This window comes from Vigna umbellata, chromosome 3 (assembly GCF_029865625.1).
Source record: "Vigna umbellata cultivar VRB3 chromosome 3, Vumbellata_1.0, whole genome shotgun sequence".
In the NCBI taxonomy this organism is placed as follows: Eukaryota; Viridiplantae; Streptophyta; class Magnoliopsida; order Fabales; family Fabaceae; genus Vigna; species Vigna umbellata.
In genome coordinates, this window is record NC_142167.1 from 20,916,562 (window position 1) to 20,941,581 (window position 25,020).

The following is a 25,020-nucleotide window of genomic DNA, read 5'->3' on the forward strand; positions in this document are numbered from 1 at the left end:
TCATGTGAATTATTATCTTTTTCCCTGTAGACAGTATAACAGTTAGGAAATTGCCACGTGTTTTAAGAATCAATTGTTAATATATAAGTAAAAATACAATTTATACAATATAGCCGGAATTCACATCATGAGTTGTTAAGTAAACAAATTCTTTAATCCATTCAAGCAACCTTAAGTTATTTCACAGATATTGTTGCCACAATCAAATGAGTGTTCCGAACAATCAGCATTCTAATCTTGAGGTTCATATATGCATTATGTGATAAACGAATAAGTTGCACTACAGAAGAGGGTATCTAGCAATATTCCTTCACTTTCTCTACTTCCTCAAAGTATACGGCAATATTGTGAAGTAAAGGGTTCAGCAGTGTGATTGTTAGGATAATGAAAATGTTTATCAAGTTCTGCAGTTGCCAGCATATCCAACTGCGCATCCAACTCCTTGTCCCTCTCGTCTTCAATGTTCATTCCTGATCTTCCTTCCTCCCCTCTCAAGGCCATGACCCTTCTCGATGCTTTTTCCAACACTCGACTACTTTCACCTTTAAAAGAGCGGAGTTTTCGAGCTGCAGTGCTCCACATATGAAACTCCCTATGCATTTGTGGTATATTCAAACTTATTATCTTGCTTTCTATTTTATCCATATCACTGATCATCTTGTGACGACTCAACACCAAAGAGGAACTTGGATGTTGAGTCATGAAGTTGATGTCATCCATGTTGGTCTCAGTTTTGTAGACATACACTCCCCATGAACATAGACTCAAATTTGTTTCACAGAAAACTTGTACGGTCTTCCAATCCTCATCAACCCCAAATCCTACATCCTCCCATTCCTCCAAACTGAACAAAACTCGTAGGTTACACAGCAACACATGATTCTCGGCCACGCTGAAATTATGGTACCGTCTGCGTTCACCTTCAATGAATAAGTGCATTCCGACAGTTCTCCAGCGACCTTCCATTATTTCTCTGTCGGCTTTGGCATCCACTACACCAAACACTAAAGCTAGAACAACAGCTGGGAACTTTCTACGGGCAGTGAAAACAGGAAACCCTCCCTCATTAACATGGTCGAACCATTCTGGAATGTCACTTTCTGGCATCCCCACTTCTAATCTTTTCATTTCTTTACGGACCTGTGAAACATCCCACGAACCAGAAAAGAAACTTACATATGTCCTTTAATAAACTCCACTGTAAACTACATAGGTTTGAGTTTTCCATTCTTATATATTTTGTTTTGTTAGAATGAAATAATATGCAGAGGAAATTGTGGAACTAGGCACAAAAAGATCTCCTAAAGACCAAGATACGTTGTTGGCTATGTAAATATATATTAGTAAAAAGTGCTACTTAACCTGACTCCACAAGATGTTTGATGACTTCGAACTTAAGGAATAGCAGTATTTTGCATCTACTTTCTGAACTCTTGACGGCAGTTCTGGAATTTCTTGAAGCACATCACAATACCTCAGGTGAAGACTTGTCAAGTTAGTAGATTCTTTAATGCATGCTGGGAGATACACAACTGGGTTGCACGATATATTTAAGTCTTTCAAGTTAGGAAAATGGTAAATAATCGTACGAACATCTTTCTCTGATAGATCAGCATTGTCGAAATGTAATGTCTCAAGTTTTGGGCGAACTGAATGACTTCCTTTGAACCTTGTAAATGACTCTCGAAGCCGACGACATCCTCCAATTTTTAATGTGACAAAATTTGGCAACATAAATAAGCTACCTGGTATATGTTGAAGTTCCTTGCAATCTGTCATGTCAAGATAGTTAAGCCCAGTAAGTTTCTCAATTGATTCTGGAAGCTCGGTAATAGCTGTATCCAACATATTAATCTTCAATTTGCTGTTCATCGTTCCACTGATCTCTGGGAAGAATGCTAGTTTTATGCAGAGGTTTAAGGAAAGGTATTCGAGAGAAGGCAAATACATTGTTGGCACAAACTTTGAGAGTAGGATGCATTCTGAAGCACTTAGAAAAACAAGGTTAGCGAGAAGTCCAACTGATTCATGAATAGTAACCAGTTTCTCGCATCCATCGAGTCTCAATTCTCTTAAATTTTTGGCCCCAGACACATCGGGAAATTCAGTAACCATATTACAATAAGATATATTCATATAAGTCAAAAGCTGAAATCTCTGCAAAAACGTAAGTAAATCAATTAATTAACAACAATTCATCCACATCATGTCAATTGTTTTCGAGGAAGATGATTGAAAGAACAAATGTTTATCTACAGTTAGATCGAGTAATCTAAACAAAAACCACCTGTACCTTAAATGGTTCTTCCAGTGCGAGTACAGGACTTCTACTTAAATTGAATGCCCCAATTTTCCTGGGATAAAATTCTGAAGGGAAGGATTGTGAAGGGTAATTCTTCCAATCAAGTAGCCTTAAGTTATTTGGGAGATAACTAGGCTCATGTGAAAAGCTCGTATTACGAACAATGAGAATTCTAACATTCTTCATCTTCTCAAATACAGTTTCAGTACAATTAATTTCTTCTCTGTGAGGGGGATCAAGCATTAGTCCTTGAATCTTCCCACTTCCCTTTAAAATAATCACAAGTTACATTAAATATGTTGTCAAAACTTTAAGCTAACATGTTTGAAAATGATAAAAATCTAGAAACAAAGTTGGGAACTATCACTTACCATATCATCAGCAAGTACTTGAAGAACATCTTCGTGAAACCACAATCTGCTGCGTTCACCAATTTCAGTCCATGATTCCTCTTTGACAATCTCTTTACCCATGTCTTGTATCAGGTCATGCATCTCCAAACATTTGTTTTGGCTGTCAACAGTTAATAAAGATTTATTAACTAATGTATCAATTCCATCTCCTGAGTTGAAGTCACATGCATCCAATACTCTCTTTACATATTCTGATCTTTGCCCTTTGAAGAAGCATGCAATGTCGAGAAAAATGTTTTTCTCATTGAAGGGCAAGCTATCATAGCTTATTCTGAGAACTTTTTGAACATCTCGATGTGGACTCTTTCCATATCTTTTTAACGCATCCTCCCATCCAACAAAATCTTTTCCAATCATATGGGAGCCCAGAACTTTTAAGGCCAGTGGAAGGCCTTTGCAACAGCCTATTGCACGATTTGACAGATCTTCATAGTTTGTTTCGGGACAACTGTTTCCAAAGGCACTTTGACAGAAGAGTTCCAGAGACTCTTGGTTGTTTAGCACTTTCACTTCATATCTGTTGTTGATCCTACCAACATCAAGTAATTGTTTATCTCTTGTTGTTACAATGATTCTGCTCCCCTTACCATACCAAAATCTTTTCCCTGCCAAATTTTTAAACTGTTCAATGTCATCAACATCATCAAGAACTATGAGAACTCTTTTTGAATATAGACTGCGTTTTATTCTGTTGGTTCCTTCTGCTTTACTTGCCAGCTGAATTTTACTGTCCTCAAGGATCTCTGATAGAAGCCTTTGTTGCAGAAATTCTATACCATTAATTTGATTTGAATTTTCTCTAACGTTGAAAAGAAAACATGAACGCTCAAACTGCTTGTAAATGGAGTCATACAAAGCTTTGGCAAGTGTGGTTTTGCCAATTCCACCTGTTCCATGAATCCCTAACAATGTGATATTAGGAGACTCAAGGTTTAGAAGTGATTTCAGTTCTTTAACTCGATACTCTCGTCCTACTATATGCTCATCACTTGACAAATATTTAGGAGACACTATCATGAAAATCTTGCTAACAAGTTCTTCTATAAACTTGGATTCATCTCTCCTAATACATGAACAATCATCCATATATACATTCATCAGTAAATATATATTTTTTATAATCATTTAATAGAATAAGGCTACTTCATGTCGTATTACTTACCCTTGTTCAGATTTCAGATGCTCTCCTGTCATATCGGCTATGACATTCAAGGTTGACCTCCATTGGAGCACCTTCTCTGAGCCTGTTCCAAACATTTTTTCATGCTTAGTCATGGCCTCACCATAACTTCCATTCTGATGTCTCACATCTGAGGGATTCACTTTGTAGAAGATTGGCCAAATTAGCTGGTTTTTTGACTCCTTACACTCGAGGATCTTCACGAGTTCATCAAGGCACCATGAAGAATCTGCATAATTTTCTGATAAAACAACAATTGAGATGCTCGATTCTTCAATTGCCCTAAGAAGTGTTGGACCAATCTGCTCTCCAAGCTTGAGTTCTCCATCATCCATGAAGGTGATAATTCCCTTCCGACACAAAGCATGATAGAGATGACAAGTGAATGTGAGACGAGTGTCTTCTCCCCTAAAACTAAGGAAAACATCATACCTACACTTGGTTTCAAACATTGCACCATCATTTCCCATCATTGTATTCTCAATATATGAGCTTTCAATACAATTATCCTGCATTTCAAACACTACATGCTACAACTTATATAAGAAAAGTAATGTTGGTTTTACGTAATAAGAATAATAAAAAGAGAAAAACTCATCTCAAGTTATGCCTAAAATAGTTTATTTAAAATAATGAAAACGTGGTATGCACGACGTATCATTTGATTAATTCAAAATCACTGTACAACTATAATATAAACAGTATAACATAATGAAGCATGATCATTGAATAAATTACTTATAAAATAAGTAATAAATATGATAGAGAAAGAATAAAATTCATCTCGCATTATGCCTTTGAACATCTAAAATGTTTATTGAAAACTGAATCAGGATGTGGACGACTTTACTATAGTGCACCAGATCTCCTCTTATTGATTTTGAGAAAGCTGGTGGCCGCCTGTGAATCCACGGCAAGGAGCGGCCTGATTCGACATTGTTGCTTACTCTGATCCCGTCGAGGTGGTTTTCGTTTACCAGCGCGTAGTCTTTTTGAAGTAATTTTCTTTTTACTTTTTTTTTATCAGCAAAATACAAAAGTACATAAAGTGGTTTCTAATTACATTCATATCCAAAAATAAATAAATAAATATTTATCAAAACCTTCATTTTGTCTAAATTTATTATACACTTATCTTTTTCTTTTTATCTCTCTTCTTTTATATTCATAAACCATTACTCATCATGTCCTCTTTTTATCTTTGTTCCAAGTATTATTTTGTGGTGTTAGAAATAAAAATACAAATGGGAATTTTGACTATTTACTCCAATGACATGTTGTACCAAATATTTATATAAATAGCACTATTTTTTGTTTTTCATCTTTTCGGCATAAGAATTCATTTTTTTAAATAGTTTATTTTTATCCTCTGTTACCTAAATAAATTACATATTAAGTAAATATAAATGTAAATTTATAAAAATAATCTTATATTAAAAAATATATTCTAAGTCAATTTTGATTTTTTATTTGGGTTAAATATGTTTTTAGTCCCTGAAGTATCAGACGATTTTGTTTTTAGTCCCTACTCAGAACTTTGATGGTTTTTAGTCCTTATTGTTTTGAAACTCTGAGTATTAGTCCTTAAAAATGGACGGTGTTAAGTTTTTGTGGATGTGACAAAGGGCGATGCCACGTGATCACTGATCTCTGCCTTCACTCTCTGCCACGTGGGATGTTTAAGTGCTGAACTGAGATTTTAAGTGTTTAATTGGGGAAAAGTTAATTGGGCAATTAGGGTTCTTGGGGTTGCAACAGGGACTGAGATTATGGAGAATCCTCCATTGCCACTTCTTCTTCCCCGTGTTGATGTTCTTGCTCTTATTTTCGCGCTGATTAGTGTATGTCTAACAACTTCAGCACACCAAAATCCAGAATTCGCCAAAGCAATAGAGGAACATTATCTTCCAACTAAAGAAATCAATGTTCAAAACAGCTTGCTAACTTACATTGTTTGCGTTGAAAGGTCTGATGAGGGTGGTGATTCTCTTCGGTCTAAGGACTTGCTTGGTTGGTACCGTTCACTCCTTCCATCCAGTTTGGAATCTGATCAGAACCCGCGGCACATTATTTTCTTATACCGCAATGTGATGGATGAATTTGCAGTGGAATTGACCCCAGAAGAAGCCGAAGCTCTTCAAGAGAAGGAGGAGGTTGTGTCAGTGCGTCTTGAAAGGACCTATTCATTACACACAACTCATACTCCAACGTTCTTGGGGTTGCAACAGGGATTGGGATTATGGAGAATTAACAATTATAGTTTTTCCCAATTGAAAAAATTAACTTTTCCCCAATTAAGAACCCTAATTGTTAATTTGATTTCAATCAAGCACGTGCCAATCACTTAACATACTTAATCTCATTTGCAAAGTTAATCGACAGAAAGAGAAGAAGGCAGTTGATTTTTCACGTGGCAACGCCGTTTGCCACCTCCCCTAAAACTTAACACCGTTCAGTTTGAAGGACTAAAACTCAGAGTTTCAAAAGTTTAAGGACTAAAAACCATCAAAGTTCTGAGTAGGGATTAAATCCTAAAACGTGTGATACTTAAGGGACGAAAAACATATTTAACCCTTTTTATTTATATAATTTTAAAATTTATTTAGTCAAAATAATATTAATGGTAATAACTATGAATAAAAGGAAATGGTGTTTTTTATATAAAAGAAATATTTTTATTAATTATTACTATTTCAGTTTGAGATCAAAATCAATTGTTTGATTTTTAATGTGTGTCGAAGTTCTATTTGATGAGAAGTTTCTTATGAATTTAAATGGATGATATTTGTCAAAAGTATTCCCTCAAAGTAAGATTAACTTAGACAAATAATAATTAATGTTGTAATTAATGTATAACTTATTTTCTTACCTCAATCCTTTATTTATACATTTATAATCATGTTTTAACCTTGAGTTAATCAATTTTAAGGTTTGATATGCTTTGGTATTGTTCATACCATTCGGTCACATAAACTTTTGCTCAATTTGTCAGACAATTGTTCAGTCTCAATGACATGTGGTTGGGGTATTTGATTGACTTGATGATTGATTGTTCAGGTTATAGTTATCTGAACTAAATAATCGTTCGAATTGATGGTTGACGGTTTGGGTTCTAACTGACCAGACGATCGTACATCTGAATTTTGATTCCAAACTCAAAAATCATTCAGATTGATGACTGTTTGAATCGTGGCTGATCATATGGTTATAAACTATAATTACTCCTTTAAATAATTATTAACGAAAAAAAATATTTATATTTAGATTGTTTTAATTATTATATTTATTTTTCATTAATCAATAACTTAAATTATATAAATAATTTTCACTATTTTAAAAATTTCTATCTTTGTTTTTTTTTTCTATGAAAATTTCCAAATGAAAACTTGTTGTATGAAGGACTTCCCATTTGAAAAAAAAAATTATAGTTGATAGTATGTAAGGAAATTTATATTCCACTTATACGTTATGATTTGATAAGCGGTAATGAACGTGAGATTTCTAACCAATTATGTTTTAATGATTTTTTTTTATACAATTATAAGACAATTTTAAAAATAATTTAAGAAAAGTATGTTCCTCTTTCTTTCTTGTGTATTGTGAGGTATTGCAATGCCAAGATAAAATTAGGAAAATGTGGGGCGGCAATGCGGATAATGGACATACCCTTGCCACTTTTCTTACTCTTTTAATATTAATTAATTATTTAAAAAAAAACTAATAAAAGTGAATGATTTATGTTATTATACACTCGAAATTACCAGTCAAACATTTAAGAAGAATGAAAATATTAAAAATAAGTAAAACTAATAAAATATTAAATCTAAACACTATTTGGTTTACTGAAATTCATAATAAATCACTTTAACATAACCACATAAAAAAATGTGAGTGAATTTTGAAATATAGAATAAGCCAAATTATTAAAATAGTAATAAAAGAAAAAGTATATATATAATAAATTGTGAATATTTTAATAATTTAATGCTTGAGATAACATGATAAAATATTGTAAGGGGTATGGAGTTAGAAACAATATATATAGGTATTACCCATACCTATCCATACCCAATCAATAAATCAATACAGAAATTTTTTGTCAAAATATAAGAGTTTAAACAATACTTATAAGATAAGTTTATTTGTCATTCATACACATGGTGATATATAATTAGATATAAAATATATCAAAATTTTAGAAATAAAACAATAAAGTGTTTGAAATCGAAAATAAAATAGAAAATATTGAAAAAATCATTGTAATGAAAACGATACAATTTTAAAATTAAGATAAGAACGTTTGTTCTCTTTTTTATTTTACAATTTGAACAATCACAAAATAAGTCATACGATTTCTTTAGTAAAGAAGTAAATAAAAATTTATACATACCATTGTTATATTTGTTAATTATATATTTGACTTCATGAGAGATGTGAATTACCTTTTAAATTATTTTCTAAAAAACTTACTCACATATATAAAAAAATTATAAATTTTACAAACTATTGTAGATAATGTGTACATTAAAAAAAAAACTATTTGTTTTATTTTGATAAGAGTTTACTAGTCACTTAAATGTATGATAAAGTCAAATTAAGAAAATAATACTTTTTTTTCGAAAGAAAATAAAGTTTGGATGAGAACTTTCTCTTTTTTATGTTTGACAAACTGTCAACGTCAAGAATGGCAACTATATAAATAATCAAATTCAGAATAGATAATTGTTATAATTAGAAAGTCAACTACAAATACGTTAGCAAAAGTGTGTATAAAAAAGTCAAACTGACTAATCATACAATTACCGTTAGCAAAAGTATATAAAAAGGTCAAATTGATTAATGATTAGAAAAACTTTGGTCAAATAAAATAATTAAATTAACCATTAGAGTGGCAAACAGTTAAATATAGCATGGTAACAATGGTTAATAGAGAAACCTTGGTCAAATAAAACATTTATTTATTTATTTTCTTAATTGTACTTTCCGTCTATTTTATTCCACGCACCTTTCCTCCCTTGTTAATTTACAAACAGTATATTTTATCCATGAAGTTTCCAATAATAACATGGAGACACACTATTCAAAATTATTGGGAATTTTTTAGGGTTTTTAGAAACAAGAGAGGTATATGAAATATATGGAAATATATTTATTGTTGTATTTTATTCATATTATATATATATATATATATATATATATATATATATATATATATATATATATATATATATATATATATATATAGAAAATAAATATTAAATATTCATAATATTTCAATTTTGATTTTTTAATTCTAAAATAATATTAATTTTAAAAACTGAAATATATTTCTAAAACTGAAACATTTCTTAAAAGCTAATTTAATTAAAAAATCCTTTATTTAATTTTATTTTGCATGGGTGGAAATAACAGGGTTTATCATTACTTATATATGTGTGTACAGATTCTTGATAGTGCCACAAGTTTCCTGCACTGCACTCTTTCTCTGTTTCCATATATATTTTATATTATTCTAAAGTTCTGTCACCATTCTTTGCTTGCATTAATAAAGGAAAAAGATATATATTCAGTTTTTCTGTGTTATATATCAGTTTTACTTAATATATATATATATATATATATATATATATATATATATATATATATATATATATATATATATATATATATATTTTAATACACATTTTTTTACAATATTTTAATATTATATGTCATTTTCTTACTAATTTATTATATTTACATACTCTATATAAAATAAATTTCATTAAGATGACATGAATTAGTTATTGTTTTTTCATGTATAACAAGCTAGCTAGTCATTGATAACGTTATAATTTCTTGTCTGAGCCCTTTTCCTGGAATATTTGACAAACGTTGTCGGCACTGCTTGTCTTAGCGTCTTGAAGAGGCGCTTGGCGAGACGTTGAATCATCTTGTAAAGTGGAAATTGCATTCTCCAAAAGAATGCCACAGGAAAGAACACAGCACAGCAAAACAAAACCGAAGCCCATTTCTTGTGATTCTCCAACCGAATGGTCAGCAAAACTGTTGCACTGAATGTCAGCATCGTGCACACCAGCGAGAAGAAGAGACATGCAAACCCTAAGCTCAGTTTTTGCGGCAGAGACCTTCGGAAATCCCACAGCTCAAAAGGGGATGTCAGGATTGACAGAAACATCACCACTGATGCCAGTGAACTCACAAGTGCCACAACGTCCGTCACGGTGTAAAACAGGAACACACGAGAACCCAGAAACAAAGGCGTGCCATTGTTCTGATTAGTGCCACCTGGGATGGTGTAGGCCGCCGCAAAAACCACCGTGGCTACAAGGACAGCCACGGTTGAGCATGACTGCGCCGTTTCCTTAATCCACCCTTTTGCTTCTTTGTGCATCTCCCGATGTTCCATTTCCAAAACATCTTCCGCTGTTAGCCCGTCTTTGTCGCAGTGCATCAGGTAGTATGTTGGAACAATGTTTTTCACTCGCTGCACCCCACAGATTCAAGTAGTGAGTAATTGAATCTTAAAAGCTTAACAAAATCTCAAGTGAAAATGGGCAATGGCTACAATATTAGAGTTAGACTATGCAGTAATTTTTTCTTGTAAAGGGTGAGATGAATATAGAAGCTTACTTCGTACCAGCGTAACTCGTCTTGGAGTTGGAATGCAACACCAGGTAGGTGCTGTTCTACGTAAAATTCCATTCTCGAAATTTGGTGCAAGAGAGTACGACCTTCTGCTGTTATCCGGAATATCAATGATTTGAATGCTGAATGTTTCTTTAGCATGTTAAAGATCTTCAGCTGACGGTGCTTCACAGCCATGTGTAGAACGTTGTGTTCATCCTGGCTAACGTGACAAATGGCCTCCGGAAACCTGTCAATTATTTTCCCAACGATTTCCACGATTCCTGAGCCAGCTGCCATGAGAAGTGGCGTGTAGTTCTGAGAATGGGGAAAACTTGTTGCGGTGGTTATAGGTCTGGAACTTCTGGAACGAGACATTTCACTGTTGATCTTGTGCATCTCCTTCGTGTGGTGAAGGTGTTTTATCCTGTCGGATTTGGAGGAAAGAACCGGCAATACAATCAAGGGTTGGAAGTTTTCGTGAAACGAAATCTGCCATGAAAAGTCCTTCTCCACTAACAACTCAGACAGATGCTTTGCTAATTTATGCTGCTTCTTTAGTTGCCATATACGTCCAATCCCATCAAACTCTGCAAAATGCATGATCATGCATAAAACCGATCAAACAGAAACTAACTATAAGACACAGTTAATCTAGTTTGTTTTGTCAGTAGTTGACAGATGTTTGAGGATGAGATAGTCTTACCCATGTTAAATCAGATCGCATGAGAACAAAATAAAATATAACATTTGTTAATAATTAAAGCTAGCTGTAACTTGTAACCTTTTGCCAGAGTTCTCCAAATAGCAAAGTTGATCCTCGAAAGAACTGCAATGGTTTATATTTTCCATTAGGAATTTCATTTTCTTAATCCCTGTGTGTGTGAATGAGGTGATTATGCCTGCACATTAACAAACAATTTTCATGACCAGGAGTACCTGAACTAGGCAACTTTGCCTTGTCTTGTTGGCCACTTTCTATATCGTTCCTTTGACGTGTGTAGTCATCAGCACTGCCATTTTCATCATCATCATGGATTTCATATCCTTCCTCAGGAAGCACTGTGTCAGCCAAATTTTAATCCATGAGCACCAGATTATGTTGTGTGTGTGTGTCTATATACCCATTATATTCAAAGGTAAAGTGTGACTTTTGAAAAAATTGATCGAAACATAATATATGTGGATTTGGGAAAATGGAAAATTGAGACAAGAGATATGTACTGTTATATATAAGATTCTTCACTGCTCCCATGGCAGGGGCTTGGCTCCTAAATACAAGTGGCATATTAGATAGAAGTTGAAGACATGTCATTCCATTCATATCCTTGTGTTGAGCTAGTTTCTCATCCATATTCAACAACCAGATAGCAACATCTGTACCAGAAAGATAGAAGCAACACCCCAGTCATTTTCTTTATATACTATCTTGAAAAGTAATATTCTTTAGCTTTTCTTAATTCAACACTTGTCTTTACAAGTGTTGCAGAACGTAAGATAGAGATATAGAACACATAACGAGACACATACGTACCAAAAAACTGTCCAAGAATGCTTGCATGAAGAATGGAATATTTGTCCGATCTAACAAAAAGCCTTCTTATGTCACCCTCAGCATGATTGGCCATATACTTGAGCATCTTAAGCCTGCCGAGTTTAGCAGCCCTGAAGAGAGGGGTTTCACCTGAGTCATTTACGATCTCTAGCAATGGTTTCTTTTCTTCTGTTATGTCTTCTGGTATGTCTTCTGGTGCAGCCTCATTCTCAAACTTCAACACAACAGCAGCCATCTCCACCGTAGTACAGAAGATGATCTCATGGAGAAGGGTGTTATTCACACAATTTCCCTTCCTCAATGCATGCCACCTCTCCTTCTCACTCAGCATTTCCAACAACTCACGGAGAAGCCCTGGATTGTTGGAACGTGTTGCAACGTGAATGGCAGTGTTCCCAAACAAGTCAAAAGGCTCCATCAAACGCTTTGGGTCTTTCTCCAAGATTGTCTTGAACATTCTCCAGCTTCCACTCCTTGCAGCTCTTTGAGCGCTTATCGTTGTCTCATCAAACTGCAACACTCCTTCTGCCATTTCTTTCTCTTTCTCCATTATTGCAAACTCACTCGCTATATATATATGTACTTGCCAATGCACACTCTAGCTAGATAGTTGAATGTGTGCATTTTGATTTAGTTTTGCAATGTGTAAATAAGAGGGTATAATATCATTATTTATATATGTGTGTACCGATTCTTGATTAGTCCCACAAGGAAAGTTTCTTGCACTTTCTCTCTTCTGTATATATGATGTTATTCTAAATTCTTTGCTTACATGAATAAAAGATAATATCGTCAGCAGTTTTTTTATTCTCTGTTGTATATCAGTTTTTCTTTTTCATCTGCTTGTTTTCTCTTATATATGAACGCAGAAAGTTCAAGAAGTGATTAACTTTTGTTTCAGATATGAAAAGAGAGTTTATTTGATTGAAAAATGATTATATAGCACAGTATCACAGGCAACTTTACGAATGTTTGGAATTTGTTTTTTCTTTTGTAGAAGCTCTCCACGCAGTGGCTGTTTCTGATTGAGAATCAATGTCTTTCTGCTTTAAGCTTTTTACCCTAATTAGGTTTGAATGGTGTTCGTTTTGCGTTGATTCAAATTTAACCTAGTACGTTTAATTTAATTCGAATTCAACTTCTCAAAAATTATCATTTTAAATGATCTGTTATTAATATAACAAGAACGAGTTATTGGAAAGAAAAATAGCATCATAAAACATTAAACATAAAATAATTATAAAAATATAAATTTTTATATTTAAAAAAAAAGAATAATATTAAACGAATATAAAAAATTTATATGTGTCAAAATATATATATTTTTTAATTTCGTTTACTTTTTAATTTTAGATAAATGAAATAATTCTACTAAATAAGTTTTATTGATTTTTTATAAAAGAAAAAGAAAAAAGATATTATATATATAATAGAATATTTGAGATGTCTAATTTTTTTTTAGTATATCTATATTACACTTAATATAACAATATTAAGAAAAATATTATAATTGGGCAAAACACTGGATCTAAATTAAACTTAAAAAAACATAATTATTTTAATTTTTTCTGCTAATATATCTAATTTATTTATCTTAGACTTCACAGTGAAATATTTTTCTTAAAAAAGAAAAAAAAAAGTATGGTAGTAGAATTAGTGTGAACCACTGAGTGAAGGTGAAGTGGTTGAAATCACCGGCGAAGGCCGTTAGGATAAGGTAGAGAGAGAAAACACAGAGAAGACGAGAATGGCCACTCTGCAATTCACCTTCATCGACTCAACCTCCTTGTTCAGGCCTTCTCTACATTCTTCGCGAACCTTCCCTCGGAATCGAAGCCTTCTCATCAAAGCTTCTTCTTCTTCTTCTTCCGACGACATTTCTCGGAGCAGGAGACGCTTCCTCGCCGAAACTGCCGCAATATCGGTTTCGCTTCCTCACTTTCCGGCGAGGGCCGAAGACACGCTTTCGGAGTGGGAGAGAGTGTACCTCCCTATCGACCCCGGCGTCGTGCTTCTCGACATCGCTTTTGTCCCTGACGACCCCAACCATGGTATTGTAATTTTGTAATATTCTGTCGTTTCGCCTTGAATTCTATTGGTTTGGTTTGAATTGGAGTTGAATGAATGAGCGGTGTTCGTATTTTAGGTTTTCTTCTCGGGACGAGGCAAACAATTCTGGAGACGAAGGACGGAGGAAACACTTGGGCTCCGCGTTCGATTCCCTCTGCCGAAGATGAAGATTTCAACTACCGCTTTAATTCTATCAGTTTCAAGGGGAAGGAAGGCTGGATAGTTGGAAAACCTGCGATTCTGTTGTACACTGCTGATGCTGGAGAAAGCTGGGAGAGGATACCTCTCAGCGCTGAACTTCCAGGGGATATGGTTGGTTATGCTTATGCTTATGCATTGTTATTCATTCTAATAATAATATTTGTGTTTATTTATGTGTTGTGAAAATTGTGCTGAAATGTAATGGGATGTATTGCAGGTGTACATAAAAGCGACTGGTGAGAAGAGTGCAGAGATGGTCACTGACGAAGGTGCAATATACGTTACTGCTAACAGGGGTTACAACTGGAGAGCTGCTGTTCAGGAAACTGTGTCAGCTACTCTTAACAGGTGAGTTTCCAATAATGGACAACTGTCTATGTGTGCATTGAACTGTCACGGATATGGCGTGTAGTGTCCTAATGCTACTCATTCAAAATAGTAAGTGATGAGTTAATAAAATTGAAATGTTTGAGTTTTGCTGAACGGTGAGTGTTGATGGGTTTGTTTGTTGAAGAAGTTTGTCTCACTTGGCTTTGTGCTTCAAAAACTCATTCATTGGGTTATCTTTTGTATTATGTGAATGTTGAACATTTTCAATTTTTATTTGTCAAGGCATTTATCTATCTGTGTTGCTTCTTCAGAACAGTTTCTAGTGGTATTAGTGGTGCAAGCTATTACACTGGGACTTTCAATACTGTCAATCGCTCTCCAGATGGAAGGTATGTTGCAGTCTCAAGTCGGGGCAACTTCTACTTAACCTGGGAGCCTGGTCAGGTGAGGATTTTATTTCAGGATGACATTTTTTTTGCCTCTGTTGTGTCTGGTACTTGTGCTATGCCGTTCCTATAATTTGAATTATGAGAAAATGTTCGCTTGGAATGAAATTATCAATATGAAAATTCTGAAGTAGCAGCCATAAGCTGGTCAGGTGGAACAGATTACATCAGTTACTGAAGTATGAAAATATTCTCTTTGATGTTGGGTCTTCTTGGGTGTCAGGTTCAAAATGTAAGCTAAAGTGATGTACAAAACTTTCCTTTTGGATTTGTCCTAGAATTTCTTTTCTTTGTTTTCATCCAGTTGATTCCCTAGATAGAATATACCTCCGAGGAAAAATAATTATTTAACAACAGACAAAATCAGAGGATTTTCTCTGTTTTTTTTCATCAGTTTTTTTACTGTAAAAAACTTTTCTTCCTTTCTCAATGCATGATGATTCTAAAGTCTATGGTGATGCATTAGCTCTTCCTTAGGATATATACATCAGATAGTGGCTTGTATAGATTATTTCTTTTCTATTTAACCATGAGATATACCATTGACTGGTGATTTGTCTTCTGCTTAATATTTGGTAATACCTGTTTTATTTTATTTTATTTTATTTTCAGCCGTTCTGGCAGCCACATAATAGAGCAGTTGCCAGAAGAATACAGAACATGGGATGGAGAGCTGATGGTGGTCTTTGGCTTCTTGTTCGTGGAGGTGGTCTTTATCTCAGCAAGGGCACAGGTGTAAGTAATTCTGAGAATGTATTGCATGGTATGAATGTGAGATAAAAGTCTTCCATTTCAGTTCTTACCATTGCCACTGTGGATAATCTTTTAAATATTTTCGTAAGTCTTAAATTACTTTTAATTTTGTTACCCTTCCTCACTCGGACATTTCCATCTTTATGTTATACGTTCATAGACTGCTTTTTTCTCCCTTCTCTCATTTATTAACAAGGAAACTTCTGTCTTTGATCAAAGATCTTTCTTGCATTCACTTTCCTTTTGTTGTTGTCGTGTGACACTAAGTGCATGTTTGGAAATGGATTGATTTTGGAAAATAATGATTGCCTGGTACATGTTTTATCAAATTTATCTGTGTTCCCAATTCAACTAGCCCAAAATGTTTGAGTTGCATCTTGTTAAACTAGGGAGAAGTTGAAGAGAGTTATAGGAATGAGATCTATTTCTAAGAAAGCTTTCAAGTGCTTGAAACCTTTTTGTTTCTGTTGTTATTGTACAAAGTAGGATATATTTCTAAACTGATGAATTAAAATCTGTTGATAAGAGATAATTGGCGCTGTTGCACTTTTTTGCTTGCTGTAGATGTCTGCTTCATTTCTCTCCAAGTATGAGCAAATATAAATTATTGTTTCAGTTAACTGAAGAATTTGAGGAGGTTCCTGTTCAAAGCCGGGGTTTTGGCATTCTTGATGTCGGATATCGTTCAACGGTAAAGTGTTCCTTCATTCAAAGAATTGCATTATTAAGTAAGCAATTCTTGCGTGTATCAGTCTAGCCACAGGTTCCAAAAGAAAAAAAAAACATTTGAAATATTAATTCAGCCTCTACAGTTCTTGCAATATTTGTTTTAATTTTTAAACCAGAGAGCAATGCGGAAGCCATTCTTTTGTATATGTAATTTGCTAAATTATGTATGCAGGATGAGGCTTGGGCAGCAGGAGGAAGTGGTATTCTTTTGAGAACTACTAATGGTGGCCAGTCATGGATCCGTGACAAAGCTGCTGACAACATTGCTGCAAATTTATACTCAGTGAAGTCAGTCTAACTATTACTGAGCCTCAAATTTATAATTATAGCTATTTATTTTCTACCCTTTAAAAACTAAAATTTACTTGGGCAAGTTCCCTGCCCAACCACACCAGGCTCCACATGTTGCCTTTTTTTTAATATTTATATTTGAGTAAATCACACTCATCTGCCCTATCTTTCTTCAGATTTGTCCTTACCCCCATGTTTGGAGACTTGTACAAAACTCCTTAATTGTTTTAACAACATTACACTAACACCCCTTATAAATTTCACTAATTTCTCCTAATTGTTTGAGAAATTTTATGTGTACCCTTATAAAGGAGGTTGTAGTAAACTTAAAGAAAACAAATATATTATGTGCAATCTGAAAAAAAATATTATGGAATGCCAATATAATTTACCCTTTGTATTTTTTATTTGTCTTTATGATACTTTTCAATTTTATTATGAATGCAGTTGACTAGTAGTAGATTGTTATTTTTTATGTTTTAAAAATAACGGAAAGACAAAATTTCCAGGAAAGAGTGTACAGGAGTTTTTAGAATTGGTTAATGCTAATTTGAAGGTTATAAAACTTGAGTAAGTAAAATCTTCTTGTATATGGTCTACTTGCTGCAGGTTCATTGATGACAAGAAGGGATTTGTATTGGGGAATGATGGAGTTTTGCTTCGCTACCTTGGATAGAGTTGTAATTCATCATGGTAAGTAATGTTTTACTCCTTATTCTGGAAGACATTAGCAGCATATCTTTGAATATCACTTGTAGTTTTTAGAATCTGAAAAGGACATAAGTGCACCTTCCTGTCTTTCTGGGTTACAAAAGGATAGAAGTTGTAGAAGGAAAGAAAAAATTCACGGGAGAAAAATAACGACTATTAACTAGACAAACCAAATTATGAAGTAAATCTGAACTTACCTTCAACAGTCAGGAACTTATTATCTGAAGGCTGGTTATATGATTTTCGGTTTATCCTCCTTGGCTGCATTTATTTTGGAGTTAACAAACGCATGTTAAGCTACCAGGATCTCAACCATAGGATCATGATTCCTCTTTTATAATCAGATCATTGATTTTAAAGTTGATCTGAATTGTTTGATTTTATAATTGAATTAAATGATTTTGTAGGTTTGTTGCCTCGATTGCAATTTTGTAGCAGATTACATATCCATGCTTAACATTCATTACTGTGGAGAAAGCTATGGTATCAAATGGACTTCTTGCTGTTGTGCCAAAAAAAAAGTGTGAGGAAGTATAGGAACAAACTTTACTACTGTAAAGAGAGCTATATTATGTCAATGTAAAATTGTAATTGCCACATTATTATTACATTAAAAATTCAATTTTATAATGCATATGTTGTACTGCGGAAGTAAAGTATTGGAAAAGCACTTCTTGGATAAGAGAGTTTATCACACGATAGATTATATTTCAATGACTTGAGTGTTTTTTAACAAGCTTCAAGTTTGGTTAAGAAACACGACTTTACGTTGAAAAAAAGTTATATTTCGATAACTTTTAGAAATCGTGTTTGTTGTAAGATTTCTCATTTTCATTAAAAAGGATAGTAAACTTCTGAACAAATTCAATGAATTGGTTCAAAGTTTCTTCAAACCGGTTAATGAAATTTTTTATAATGAATGTTTAAAAAATAAATTATATTTTTCCTTCAAAATAAAGAATAAAGTATGTCATTTTCTTTTCTTTTTTTAAAAAAAAATTGTTACTTTTAAACAATACTATTGTGTATTGTTAAACTATAAACATAAATATTATTATATTAATTTTATGTGTGTCTTGAATGTTAAAATCTTATAAAATATACTTTTTATATATTTTCCCTTAAAAATTAAAAATTTAACGTATTTGTAATTTTCTTTTAAGAAACTTGTTAAAAACTAAATTTAAATATTATGATGTATTTATCTTTTGTGTATTTTGAATATTAACAAATTATAAATAATTTTATATTTTCGTTATTAGTATTGTTAAATTATGATTTTATCTTTTTCAATGTTATCTATACTATTTAATTATTTGTATTATTTTATTGATGTGCATTCAGTTGATTCAATAAACTTTAAAAGGATTGTCTAGTTTAGAAAATGTAAATAAATATGCACACATTTGTTACAGTAATTGTAATCAGCAACCCTAAAAAGAAGAAGAAATATCGCGAGAGGAAGAAATTGATGAAAAAGGTTTTCAGAAAGAAACTAGTTTAAGTTATATTTAAGTTTATTGACTTAACTTTTTAAACTTTTTTTCCTAGACAAAAAATATAAGCTATTTTTAAAGTATTTGATTCAACTTATCTTTTAAGTAAAAAATTTGGTCAAACAAAAGTACCAATGTTTGAAATTATTTAAAAACTACCAATGTGGTGTATCTGGATGGCAGTGGGCTTAAAACCCTTAAGTAAGTTCTTAAATTTTAATTTTGTTGATAGGAAAAAATGGATTTGGGAGAAAAGATATCTCTAGGATAAATTTGTGTAATGAACAAATTGTTAAACTCGTTTTATGTGTCTTTGAGACTTGTTTGATTGGTAATGAACATACTTGTTTAATGTGTATTCTTAGACTCATCTTGTCAGTATATGCAATGACTCGTATAATATTTTTTTAGTATACTCATTCAATTCGTATATGAACAAACTCATCTAATCTATATTGTTAAACCTGTAATGTTTCTTCATACTCATCTAATTCATGTATGAACATACTCATCTAATGTCTATAGCAAAATCTATCTAATTCGTGAACGAACAAATTTGACTAATGTGTATTAATAGACTCGTCTAATTTGTGTGTCAAAAACTTGTCTAATGTATATTGTTAGAGTTATTTAATTAATATATGAATGACTCGTCTAATGTGTAATGCTAGACTCCTTTAATTAATATATCAACAAACTCGTCTAACTTTCTTACTTTGTCTATCTAATCAATGTAATCCTACACTTCTCTGATAATTTTTATTTATACTTGTCTAATCATTGTATGAATTAACTTGTCTAATTATTCTATGGACATTCTCATGTAATTTTTTTTGTTACATTATTCTAATCAATGTATGGAAAGACTCGCCTGGTATGTCTTGCTAGACTCATTTAATCATTACATCAACAAACTTGCCTAATATATATTGTTATATTTGTTTAATCAATATACAGGCACATTCGTATAATGTGTATTGTCATACTCATATACTAAGTGTATATTCATACTCATGTAATATGTATTGCAAGACTCATCTAATAAGTGAGAGGCCAAACTCGTCTAATACATTTTTATAACCCATTTAATTTGTGTGTAGACAAACTTATCTAATGTATACGGCTAGACGTGTCTAATTAGTATATAAACATACTTGTTTAGTGTTTGTTGCTAGAGTAGTTTAATTAGTGTATGGACATAGTTGTCTAATCAATGTACGTGCATACTTATTTAATGTGTATTACAAAACTTGTTTATCAGTGAATGAACAAAATCGTCTAATATGTATTAATAAACTTATATAATTTGTGTATGGTCAGACATACTTGTGCAATGTATAATGTGAGACTTGTCTTATGTGTTTATGGAGAGACTCATCTAGTTTTTGTTGTTAGACTTGTTTAATTATTGTATTGACAAATTCATTTGATCAGTATTCAGAGAGTCGTCTAATTAATGCCCAAAATTATTTGTCATGATGTTTTTTGTTATACTTGTCTAGTGATTGTATGTACAGACTAATGTATAATTTTAAACTTGTTTAATTAGTACATCATGCTTAAACTCGTCTAATCAATTCATGTAATACCTCATGTAATATTTTTTTGCTATACTTATCTAATTAATGTATGTATAAACTTCTTTATCGTGTTTTATTATATTCTTCTAATGGTTTTTGTTATACTTGTCCAATAAATATATATACAAACTCACATAATGTGTATATTGTTAGACTAATATAATGTTTTTTGTTATATTTATATTGTGTGTTGTTAGACTCGTTTGATCAATATACGTCTAATATAGTGAAAACAATATAAATATATAAGTGAAATATTTTAAAATAATCTATGTTAGTTTTAACTTTTTGTTTTAATCTTACTAAAATTTTAAATTCTACATTTTGAAATTAAAATTAGTAAAAAATGAATTTAAAGAATATGATTTTGTTTTTATTACAAGTATTTAATTTATGATATTTTTGAAAATGAATTAAAAAAATAAATAAATGAATAAAAAAGTGAAATAACTCCTATAAACATGCAATAAAAAAATATAAATAAAAGAGAAATTAAAGATGTCAAATAAAAAAAACAACTTTTATGACACTTGTTAACAAAATAAATATGGATAATAAAATACATTTTCTAGTTTTTTTTATGTTACTATAGATGTCTAATAATTTTGTATAGATTAATTTTTTAAGTCTATTATGTTATTTGTATCGATTTTATCATTCACTTATTCTTATTTAAGTTAAAATATGAGTAACACAATTAAGGATATTAAAATATTATCTATATTTACGAAGAAAATTTTGTTTTGAAGTGTGTGTGTGTGTGTATATATATATATATATATATATATATATATATATATATATATATATATATATATATTTCAATTTTATTCTTTATATATATTAAAATAAATTTATTTTTGTTAAATGTTTTAACCATACATGTGATTCTATAATAATAATATACAGCGTACCAAATGATAGAAGAATACTTTGATGGTTAGTTAGGGTAAAAATATTTTAAAGATAAATTAATAAGAAAGTAACAAATAGAATATAAATATTTGTTTGAAATTTAAATTTATTAAATACTAAAAAATACATTTTAAATTAATAACCTAATACTTATTCAAACTATTTTCTTTGTCACTGTTCTCCATTTAGTTATACTCTAAACCTTTGTGCAGTGCTTCTCCTTTGGGCCTAAACCCTTTCGGCGGCAGACAACCTTAAACAATGGTAATGTTTCCGTCTCTCTTTTTCTGCGTTTCTCTTTTCTCTTTTCTCTTTTCGATTATCGTTTCCGTTATTGTAACTCATCGTATCTTCTTCTTGAATGGAACAGAGGAAGAACAAACATGGGTTCAGGAAACCCTTTGTGATGAAAAAGCTTAGGCAACCGGAAGAACAACCGACCGTGGATCCTATTACGGGAAAGAAAATCCCCAAAAGTTTTGTCTTTTCACGAGGGAAGATTCCGGCCTCTCTCAAACAGCTTCAGATGGACCTCAGAAAGTTGATGCTCCCATATACTGCTCTCAGCCTTAGGGTTAATTCAATATTCCCTTCTTCTTCTTAACTTTCGTTGTTCATCTTTAGGTTAACATTGTAGAGATTGATGTGAACTTTTCAGGACTGAATTCAAAATTGCTTCTTGTTTTGTATTCCTGCAACTATAAATATAGTGAAACTTATAATTTGTGAAATTGAAAACAAATCTTCCTGTGAGTAAATCCCTAGACCCGGGGATTAACTGGCATAGGGTTAATACACTTAACAAGCAGTGTTGAGTTGGAGTCGATTTTAATATTTGAAGGTAGAATTTCGTCTACACGGTTTGGACGAAATTGTTTTGTGTGAAGGGTGTATGATTTCCGTCTGGAGTGAGATTGTGTGTCTTACTGTTCAATGTATAAATTTTTGTCTTGGATTTTGCAGGAAAAGAAACGGAATAATTTGAGAGACTTTCTGAATGTTGCTGGACCCATGGGTGTCACGCATTTCTTTATATTGTCAAAAACTGCAAGTTCACCTTACTTGAGGGTTGCAACAACCCCTCAAGGGCCTACTCTTACGTTTAAGATACATGAATATTCATTGGCTGCTGACATTGCTCGATCTCAATTACATCCTAGATGCCCTAAGGATCTTTTCAAAAATTCTGCTTTGGTAAAGTATTCTCTGTACTCACTTGCTATTGAAGTCTTATCAAGTTGAAGACTGATAAGATGGTCAAGACCTCTTTAGTTTGTATGTGTGTTGATAATAATAGTTCTTGCACTGGACATTAACTCGTCTAAAGTCTTTTTAAGTTCATTCGCCTGTTCTTCGCATTTTCATGTATGGTTTAGCTGCTAGTGGTAGACCAGTAGTATTTAAGTAGGGAATATGAAACTTTTTTTCTCTCTTTTTTCTTACACATTCTTAACTGTTGGAGCTAGATGAAACTTTTTGCAGCTGAATGAAACTTTGGTTTTAAAAGATGTAACCAGTTACATAGTAACTATTGATAGTTTAAGTTGTATATCTTTGTTGTTTGTCTAACATTTATGTCTCTGTTTTCTTGTCAGATTGTGCTTTCTGGATTTGTGAGAGGAGATTTACCTCTACAGCTTACAACTAACATGTTTCAGAATATTTTTCCAACAATTGATGTCAAAACTGTGAGTTTATATGCACACACACATCCATGACTTACTTGACACCCAAGTCCTTCATCTCTTACTGTCACGACTTTTTATTTCAGGTTAAGCTCTCCACTTGCCAAAGAATCTTGTTGCTTAATTATAACAAAGACACTAAGCTCATTGATTTTCGGCATTATTCCATAAGATTACAACCTGTAGGTGTTTCACGCAGATTAAGAAAACTTGTACAGACCCATCAGGTTCCTGATCTAAGGAATCTTCAAGACGTTAGTGATTTTGTCACAAAGTAAGATAATTAATAATCAAGTTTTTATTTTCTTTTATTTTTTATTTTGAATGATGATATGGAAGAAAACCTGTATGATATGATCCTTTTGACCTTTGCATTCTGCTATCTGTACAAAACAATTAGCCAGGTTGTTTCCACTCCCTAATTTAACTTGTGATTTTTAAGGGCTGGCTATGGATCCGAAAGTGAAGCTGACGAGGAAGCAGCAACAATTACTTTGTCTAGTGATCTTGGTAGAGTTAATCGTGCCTCTACAAAAAGTGCTGTCAAATTGCAAGAGGTTGGACCCAGGATGACTCTTCAACTAATTAAAATTGAGAAGGGACTGTGTTCGGGTGAAGTTCTCTTCAGTGAATATGGTACCTCATCCTACACTTCGACCTCAAGTAGATTCTTTTATTATTACTAAAAATTCTATCAAAGCCTCAATTATATTAGCTGTTTAATATTCACTAAAAGCGTGGTGAATAGTAGTTCATTCGAGCTATTTCATATCGTGATTTGAAAGTACCAAATCCAGAAGTACTTTTACTGAAAGCGTTGTGAATAGCAGTTCATTAGACATATTCCCTAGATGCTTATAGATGACATTGTCATTAAAGTTGTCATTTTTGTTACTTTCTGGTATAGTAGACATGGAGATCCTTCTGAAATCAATTGATTATGTACTGTAGAGAAGTGTTTGCTTCTTGAACAACTCTCATGTTAATTTTTTTCTTTTCCTCTTCTCCCTTGATCATTGCTTATCCCCTTAGTCATTTTTCTTCTGATTTGAAGTCTTCAATTGCCTGCATCATTTGTCAATGAACTTGTTCTTTGCACATGCTTCCCACATGACCCTTTTCAGTCTTTACTAACTACTGTTCTTACTCATCCCTATTAGGAAATACTGGAGGCAAAGAAAAAAGTGATGAGATGGAAGGTGAAGAAGACGCAGAAGGCCAGAAAGAAGGAGAACATGCAGAGGATAGTGAAGATGAAGACGAAGATGAAGAACTTGATTAGTCGCATAGTGGTATCAGATGGTAGTGTAACATTCAATTTGTGTTGTAGAATTTTAACACTGCAAAACTGATAGATGCCACTGGAAATTTTTTCACATCGAGTATTCCGGTGGTTGTGGAATACAATTAATGTTCCTGTCAAAATCCATAAATTTAGAGTAATCAAACGATGTTCGTTTTTACTATCAATTTTATTTATAACTTTTCTTTCACCACTAGCTTCCATGAGGTTTGATATTTTGGACGCAAATGTGTGGATGGGAGAACATACCAGAATATTTCCGTCTTTTGATTGGGAGTGAAGCCCTTCGATATAATGCTTAAGAGATTCTTGCTTCTGCAATTCTTTAACTATAAATCAATTTACATATAAGGTAAGTAATTGTTTTGGTTTGATTTACAGAACATTCGTCTTAATATCAGTGACGAATCACATGTATCCCTGGTAATTATTT

At 32.5% G+C, this 25,020-nt stretch overlaps 4 protein-coding genes across 6 annotated transcripts; 2 read left to right on the forward strand and 2 right to left on the reverse strand.

Annotated features, from left to right (window-relative positions):
* Window positions 1–132: 132 nt before the first annotated feature.
* LOC124837712 (disease resistance protein Roq1-like) lies at window positions 133–4,909 on the reverse strand. Its single transcript, XM_088109041.1, has 5 exons — window positions 3,878–4,909; window positions 2,674–3,778; window positions 2,294–2,569; window positions 1,363–2,157; window positions 133–1,140 (listed from the first exon to the last, which is right to left on the reverse strand). The coding sequence occupies exons 1-5, from the start codon at window positions 4,408–4,410 to the stop codon at window positions 328–330; spliced, it is 3,522 nt and encodes a 1,173-aa protein (XP_087965167.1). The 5' UTR covers window positions 4,411–4,909; the 3' UTR covers window positions 133–327.
* Window positions 4,910–9,654: 4,745 nt separating this feature from the next.
* LOC124837711 (uncharacterized) lies at window positions 9,655–12,706 on the reverse strand. The gene is made up of 6 exons (XM_088110525.1): window positions 12,057–12,706; window positions 11,747–11,899; window positions 11,462–11,584; window positions 11,307–11,351; window positions 10,529–11,112; window positions 9,655–10,382 (listed from the first exon to the last, which is right to left on the reverse strand). Exons 1-6 carry the CDS (start codon window positions 12,625–12,627, stop codon window positions 9,708–9,710), a joined length of 2,151 nt encoding a protein of 716 aa, XP_087966651.1. The 5' UTR covers window positions 12,628–12,706; the 3' UTR covers window positions 9,655–9,707.
* Window positions 12,707–13,716: 1,010 nt separating this feature from the next.
* On the forward strand, window positions 13,717–18,322 carry HCF136 (photosystem II stability/assembly factor, chloroplast (HCF136)). Of its 3 annotated transcripts, XM_047313189.2 has the most exons (9): window positions 13,723–14,128; window positions 14,224–14,459; window positions 14,566–14,696; window positions 14,990–15,122; window positions 15,737–15,859; window positions 16,494–16,568; window positions 16,779–16,894; window positions 17,507–17,590; window positions 18,016–18,322. In XM_047313189.2, exons 1-8 carry the CDS (start codon window positions 13,825–13,827, stop codon window positions 17,571–17,573), a joined length of 1,185 nt encoding a protein of 394 aa, XP_047169145.2. In that variant the 5' UTR covers window positions 13,723–13,824; the 3' UTR covers window positions 17,574–17,590; window positions 18,016–18,322. The 3 variants fall into 3 exon arrangements, 2 of the variants coding, with proteins under 2 accessions (XP_087966236.1, XP_047169145.2); XR_015785070.1 differs by lacking the exons at window positions 17,507–17,590; window positions 18,016–18,322 and having other exon boundaries at window positions 13,718–14,128; window positions 15,737–15,887; window positions 16,779–16,825; XM_088110110.1 differs by lacking the exons at window positions 16,494–16,568; window positions 16,779–16,894; window positions 17,507–17,590; window positions 18,016–18,322 and adding an exon at window positions 16,442–16,485 and having other exon boundaries at window positions 13,717–14,128; window positions 15,737–15,887.
* Window positions 18,323–21,760: 3,438 nt separating this feature from the next.
* PPAN (PETER PAN-like protein) lies at window positions 21,761–24,777 on the forward strand. The gene is made up of 7 exons (XM_047313193.2): window positions 21,761–21,863; window positions 21,970–22,173; window positions 22,563–22,793; window positions 23,195–23,287; window positions 23,371–23,558; window positions 23,727–23,920; window positions 24,445–24,777. The coding sequence occupies exons 1-7, from the start codon at window positions 21,861–21,863 to the stop codon at window positions 24,564–24,566; spliced, it is 1,035 nt and encodes a 344-aa protein (XP_047169149.1). The 5' UTR covers window positions 21,761–21,860; the 3' UTR covers window positions 24,567–24,777.
* Window positions 24,778–25,020: the final 243 nt, after the last annotated feature.